The sequence below is a fragment of the Echiichthys vipera genome (genome assembly GCF_963691815.1).
Source record: "Echiichthys vipera genome assembly, chromosome: 4".
NCBI lineage: Eukaryota > Metazoa > Chordata > Actinopteri > Perciformes > Trachinidae > Echiichthys > Echiichthys vipera.
Window position 1 is genome coordinate 31,243,483 of NC_139829.1, and position 7,500 is coordinate 31,250,982.

A 7,500-nucleotide genomic window follows, 5' to 3' on the forward strand; every position below is an offset into this window, starting at 1 on the left:
GTTTATTTCCACAGAACAAACAAAAAGGTGTTGTTTTGTGTTCACTATTATTTGAGTTTGTGATTTTAAACTCTTTAAAATAGTTTAAAGACTACCAAGCTCCTCCCCTGTGGAACCGACTCCCAAGTGTTATTCTGATACAGACACTGGGCCTCATTTATCGATGCGTGAAAACGGGCGCAGAATTGGTCGTAGGACAGGACCCACGTGTGATTTATGAAACATTCATATTGGACCAATCTCAGCGTATGAATGAGCGGGCCTTGATAAATGCGGCGGCTGCATTCGATCGTCTTTAACATGTTACGCCCCTAAATATTCCTGGTTCGAGGCCTCGCCCACTGAGGTCAAACACGGAGAGACGAAACGCTGGGAAGAAAAGACACTTTTCCGACACACATATCGGCTCCTGACATCCGACATGGAGCCAGATAAAGACGTGCTTTTTGTCTTAAGAGTGGAATAAAAGGGGCCCATAAAAACGCTGTATGGAAAAGAATAACGGAGGCAGTCAACCCAAAGCAGCGCTTCACTGAGTCCCGTGTGCGACTGTGTGCACTGTTGACCAGGTCTTGTGCCGTATTCAGCCCCCCTGCCGTGAAACGCACCCCCTCACGTTAGAGGTGATATTCTGCATCAGAAGGCTGTTGCCTCCACCTACAGGAGCAGCTCACACACAGGTAATTTTCTACATTTTACTTTCTGTGACTTTGATTTCACCTCTACTTCACAGAGATTTAGAGTTTATTGTTGTTTATCTTTTACTGTATTTGTTTAAACCTCACTTGGAAACTTAATTTCCTTCGTCCCAAAGGTTCAAAGAAGAGAAAACTCAGCGCGCACTCCCACTGTGCCTCCGTACCGTGCCCCAGCACATTTCACGGCTAAAGTCTGGTTCCTTTGACCAGTGTGAGTGCAACCGTACCACGTCTAGGAGCGGCACGCTTGCCGTCCAGGGCCCGTTTGGGAGAGGTGGGCTTTTGTAAAGCACGTTTGCACGTGTACGAGCACGAGCGTGCGCACGTGTACGAGCACGAGGCCTACGGCGGTTCTGAGGTCATTTCCTGTGCGCCTGTTGGGACGTAGAAAAAAGAAGGAGGGACCATGCGCGGACATTTCAAACCATGGCGGTGAAAGGTTCACGTTGGTGTGATGCGGAGGTGGAGTGTTTACTGCAGATTTGGTCTATGAAAAGATTCAAAAACAGTCGACAAGACGCACAAAAACTCTGAGGTCTACGGAAAGATCTGGAAACAAAGCCACGCATCGCCATGACGTCATCAATGCGTGTGACGTGTTACGGCGTGATGACGTATAGGCAGCAGGAAGCATTCGCCGAGGCCCAGGTAGTGTGAGTACAAACGGGCCTGGAGGGGGGGACAAGGACCCTAAAGCACGGGGCACGGGACGGAGGAACAGTGGGAGGGCGCCCTGAGTCTAAGTATTTATTTACTGTTATCACTTCTTATCCTCCATTCTGTCTGTTTTGTTTGTTTCTCTGTTGCAACAAAGAAAATATAATAAAAACTTGTTGAATGGCCGCAGATGACGGAGTTAGCAATATTAGCTAATGTTAGCATGCTAATGATGCTAATCCTGTCGTTTACCTCCGAGGAGAAGTGAGGGCCAGAGGCTAGCTGTCACTCAAGATGCCACGCCCCTAATTATTCATAAACTTTAACCTCCAATAAAATAAAAACTAGCCCCTCCCCCTCAGTGTTGTCATGGAGATCTGAGCTAAACACACAGACTGGAATGTTCTTTTGTCCTTAAACAGGTTTAATGATGCTGTGTAAACGGCCTGTTTAACATGGGGCTCAATGAGAAACTGCTCTGTTATGAAACCTGCCCCTAGTGGACACTCAGAGAACTGACGCTGACGGAAACAGGAACAGGAACAGGAAGTCTCTCTCTGTGTGGGCGGGGCTTGGTCAGAATGGGACTCCATATCCCACAATGCAGCATGCTACGTGTTGTTTGTTTGTGCTGCCTTCAGGTGGTGTGGGGATAATCTACACTCAGTGTTTTTACTCACTAAACACACACACACACACACGCGCGCACACACACACACACACACACACACACACACACACACACACACACAAAAAAAAACAGGTTTATCGTAATGAATAATTGCTGTAAATTCAATATTTAATTTGAGAAAAATAAAAAAGTTACAGTCTTGTTTATCATTTGATCTTTATTTATTATTGTTATTATTATTTTTGATATATTACAAAAGTCTGTGGCTTTAATAACATTTTAAATTTGATGATTTTATTGATTCACTTAAATTAAAGTTACATTAAATTAAAAAAATCTACTTTTAAACAAACAAACAACAACATTTTCCCTAATTTAAATCAAATCTTTAGTGAAAGAGAAAATAAAACATTTGTTTTTCTGTTTAAGAGCAAAAACAAATGAAGTGTTTCTTTATGTAAACGACAGAAGAAAAGTTCATATTTATGTTTATTTTAAATGTTTGCATAATAAAAATAAACATTTGTTTTTTGTTTCAGAGCAAAGTTAAAACAAATGTTTCTGGATTTAAATGATTTAATTTTGTTTCTTCACTTTTTCTCATTGTGTTGAAATCACTTTAATTTTTTTATTGAAACATTTAAATTTACAAAAAACAGAGAAATAAAGAGTTTACTTCATAAATAAATAAAAGATAAAAAAACAGATAAATTAATTAATACATAAAAATAGAAAGTTTAAACAGGAGCTTCAGGGAAAATGACTCAGTAATGTTTTAATTTTTTTGTTATTATTTATAAACTAAATTTAATGAAAAATATATTTAATATAATTAATTTAATAAACTGAATTTAATATAATTAATTTAACAAACTGAATTTAATATTATTAATTTAATAAACAGAATTTAATCAAAACTAAATTTAATAAACTGAATTTAATCAAAACTAAATTTAATAAAAACTGAATTTAATGTATAATGTAATTTTATAAAATGACTTTTATACATTTCATTTTATAAACTGAATTTTTCCTGTTAAATGTTTTAATTTAATTTAATTTAAAATAATTTAAATATTATTTTATCCCTGAATTTTTTCCCCTTTAATTCATTAAAACACAGAAAAATAAAGATTTAAATTCAGAGTAAAAACCTTTAGATTTTAATGTTTTAAAATATTTTAATTATAACATAAATAATAATGAATCATGTCAAAGCCCGGGGACACAGAGGGCGCCCTCCTCCACCCTCTCCGCCGGCCCTGAACGCACCGCCCCCGGGGGTGTGGACCTACTTCTTCCCCGCTGACTGCGAGCGACACTCAACCATGGGACGGCGGTCCGAGCAGTGAACCCGGCAGGCAGAGGACAGGGACGAGGCTCCGTTCACCGCACACTGCACCCGCACCACCGGCACCACCACAGGCTCCAGCACCGGCACCGACACCGACGCCTCAGCACCGACACCGGCCGGGAACAGGGAGTTTAGTGGCGGGGAGAGGCGACCGCCCGTGCCCGGAGGATGGAGGTAGAGAAGAGGACGAACGGGTTCGACTACCCGGAGAGGAGCACCGGCAAGTCCGTCAACGGTGGGTGCACAGACACACACACACACACACACACACACACACACACACACACACACACACAGAGACAGAAAAGTGTGTGTTGCGTTCAGGTGCTTTTGTTTGTTTGTGCTCGTGTTTGTGCATCAAATGATTGAATTGGTGTGTGTGTGTGTGTGTGTGTGTGTGTGTGTGTGTGTGTGTGTGTGTGTGTGTGTGTGTGTGTGTGTGTGTGTGTGTGTGTGTGTGTGTGTGTGTGTGTGTGTGTGTGTGTGTGTGTGTGTGTGTGTGTGTGTGTGTGTGTGTGTGTGTGCGCGTGTGCGCGTGCGTGTGTGATCTAATTGTTTATTTACCTCTAAATTCACCAAAAGTTACAAACTCAGTGTTAGAAAATCCACATTTTCTCGTCTTTAGTCCAAAAAAAACAGACAAAACATCCCAGAACCTCTAAACGAACCCGTGCATGACACAAAGAAAGGTTCTGTCTGCGGCGCCGCGTCACCCGGGATCGGTTCTGGGGTCAAATCGACCCGTTTGGAGCTTTTGCACGAAGGAAAATGATCCAAATATCTAAGTTTTTTTTCACCTGGAACTCAATGATCTTCGCTTGTTTCATGTGACAAACAAAACAAATCATGTTCCACACACACACACACACACACACACACGCACACACACACGCACACACACACACACACACACACACACACACACACACACACACACACACACACACACGCTCTTTGCCTCCTGTAACCTCCACAACGAAGCATCACGCCTCCATTGTTGCAGTTTTGAACATAAATGTTGTTTCTATTGTTTGAAATTAAGACAAAGACGATTTACGTTAAAGTTTTATGACGTAAACGTTTGATTTCAGACACTTTTGCCTCAAAAGTCGGGACTTTTTAAGGGTTTGAAGCCGGATCTCCAGGGATGTTTTTGGGCTCTGACGCGTAAAAACCTCCAGAACACGTCCAGTAGAACTAAAACGTGGACGCCACCGTACCGTTCATGAAGCAGGTCCTCGCTCTCTCTTCCCTCTCAACTGTAGAGAACTGAGTTTTTCCTCCTCTGATCAAAGAAGCTGAGCTCAAGAAGATCCGTAAAACCAGCTGAGGCCTCCTCCTCTTCCTCCTCTTCCTCCTCTTCCTCCTCCTCATCCTCCTCTTCACCCCCGAGGATTTCACCTGTGCCTCCGTCCCGTGCCCCGTGCTTTAGGGTCCTTGTCCCCCCCTCCAGGCCCGTTTGTACTCACACTACCTGGGCCTCGGAGAATGCTTCTTGCTGCCTATACGTCATCACGCCGTAACACGTCACACGCATTGATGACGTCATGGCGATGCGTGGCTTTGTTTCCAGATCTTTCCGTAGACCTCGGAGTTTTTGTGCGTCTTGTCGACTGTTTTTGAATCTTATCATCGACCAAATCTGCAGTAAACACTCCACCTCCGCATCACACCAACGTGAACCTTTTGCCGCCATTGTTTTAAATGTCCGCGCATGGTCCCTCCTTCTTTTTTCTACGTCCCAACAGGCGCACAGGAAATGACCTCAGAACCGCCGTAGGCCTCGTGCTCGTACACGTGCGCACGCTCGTGCTCGTACATGTGCAAACGTGCTTTACTAAAGCCCACCTCTCCCAAACGGGCCGTGGACGGCAAGCGTGCCGCTCCTAGACGTGGTACGGTTGCACTCACACTGGTCAAAGGAACCAGATTTTAGCCGTGGAACCTGTTTGAGCACGGTACGGAGGCACAGTGGGAGTGCGCCCTGAGAAAAGATCTGCTCTCGAGTTCCCCCGGCTTCACCAGAACCGAACTGAACCGGATCTAAAACGAGGCCGACACATTTTCAACAGCGTTTCAAACCTGTGGTTCCTCCTGCTGCTGTTGGAGTCTTCTTCTAAAGGGTTTGAACCGTGATAACGCCACCGCAGGAGGACGTTTTCTCATTTCTTCTGTTTTCGGGATCGTTCGGTCACGGTGAAAACCGGGGACAGGTCACTGACACGGGGCGAATGCAACATTTAGGGGTTTTGGTTTGTTCGTGCTCGTGTTTGTTGTCAGGGAAGTGCGTGTGAGTGTGTGCGTGAGTTAGTGTGTGTGTGTGTGTGTGTGTGTGTGTGTGTGTGTGTGTGTGTGTGTGTGTGTGTGTGTGTGTGTGTGTGTGTGTGTGTGTGTGTGTGTGTGTGTGTGTGTGTGTGTGTGTGTGTGTGTGTGTGTGTGTGTGTGTGTGTGTGTGTGTGTGTGTGTGTGTGTGTGTGTGTGTGTGTGTGTGTGTGTGTGTGTGTGTGTGTGTGTGTGTGTGTGACAGAGGTTGGAATGTTTTTATTTGGAGGTGGCGTTCAGGCTCAGGGAGACCGTAAAAGGTGAACTTTTGAACTTGGAGAACGCCCTGAATCCATTAGAGCTTTACTGCTGCTGCTGTTACTGCTGCTGCTGCTGCTGCTGCTGCTGCTGTTACTGCTGCTGCTGCTGCTGCTGCTGCTGCTGTTACTGCTGCTGCTGTTACTGCTGTTACTGCTGCTGCTGCTGCTGCTGCTGTTACTGCTACTGCTGCTGCTGTTACTGCTGTTACTGCTGCTGCTGCTGCTGCTGCTGCTGCTGCTGCTGCTGCTGCTGCTGCTGCTGCTGTTACTGCTGCTGCTGTTACTGCTGCTGTTACTGCTGCTGCTGTTACTGCTACTGCTGCTGCTGTTACTGCTGCTGTTACTGCTGCTGCTGCTGTTACTGCTGCTGCTGCTGCTGTTACTGCTGCTGCTGCTGCTGCTGCTGCTGCTGCTGCTGCTGTTACTGCTGCTGTTGCTGCTGCTGCTGCTGTTACTGCTGCTGCTGCTGCTGTTACTGCTGCTGCTGCTGTTACTGCTGCTGCTGCTGCTGTTACTGCTGCTGCTGCTGCTGCTGCTGCTGCTGTGACTGCTGCTGTTACTGCTGCTGCTGCTGCTGCTGCAGTAACAGCACGTACATGTGCGCATGCTCGTGCTCGTACATGTGCAAACGTGCGTTACTAAAGCCCACCTCTCCCAAACGGGGAGCGGCAAGCGTGCCGCTCCTAGACGCGGTACAGTTGCACTCACACTGGTCAAAGGAACCAGACTTTCGCTGTGAAACCTGTTTGGGCACGGGACGGAGGCACAGTGGGAGTGCGCCCTAAGCCCCACAATGCTTTGCAGCAGTGTGTGTCTGAGGCAGGCGCCAGCTCGGCATTGTGCCCCCGTGAGTGTGACTGAAGATGCACGGACGTTTCCAAGATTAAAGTAAGTGTGTGTGTGTGTGTGTGTGTGTGTGTGTGTGTGTGTGTGTGTGTGTGTGTGTGTGTGTGTGTGTGTGTGTGTGTGTGTGTGTGTGTGTGTGTGTGTGTGTGTGTGTGTGTGTGTGTGTGTGTGTGTGTGTGTGTGTGTGTGTGTGTGTGTGTGTGTGTGTGTGTGTGTGTGTGTGTGTGTGTGTGTGTGTGTGTGTGTGTGTGTGTGTGTGTGTGTGTGTGTGTGTGTGTATCATCACACACACACACACACAATTGTAACAGTTCCCAGAAAGCTTCACTAAATCGCCCTTTTTAAAAACCTGTATTTTAATAATTACTTCCATTTGTACGTCAAAAGTTTAGTTTTTATTCCTGAAACTCTTTGATCTCCTAAAGATTTAGGTTCTTTCTGCAGCACGAGTCAAAGTGCTGCACACAGAACCTTTAAAATCATTGGAAAGAAACTCTTAAAATCACATTTAATACAAATAATGAAGAAATAAGGAGACGTTAAAGAACAGAAGAGATTCACTGAACAGCAGCAGAAAACAGGAAAGTCGTCCGTTTCCATTTAAAAGCAGTGAAAGTTTCCGTTTGTTCCACAGATTCAGAGCCTGAAAACGCCGAGCTCAACACACACACACACACACACACACACACACACACACACACACACACACACACACACACACACACACACACA

At 45.4% G+C, this 7,500-nt stretch overlaps 1 protein-coding gene across 1 annotated transcript in view; it reads left to right on the forward strand.

Moving 5' to 3' along the window:
* Positions 1–3,508: 3,508 nt before the first annotated feature.
* Positions 3,509–7,500, forward strand: part of nr6a1a (nuclear receptor subfamily 6, group A, member 1a) — a gene marked incomplete at its 5' end in the record, with an annotated part of 111,889 nt that continues 107,897 nt past the window's right edge. Inside the window, one exon of the mRNA XM_083911966.1 lies at positions 3,509–3,575. Within this exon, the coding sequence (XP_083768092.1) occupies positions 3,509–3,575 (67 nt within the window). The remainder of the gene's footprint in view (positions 3,576–7,500) is intronic.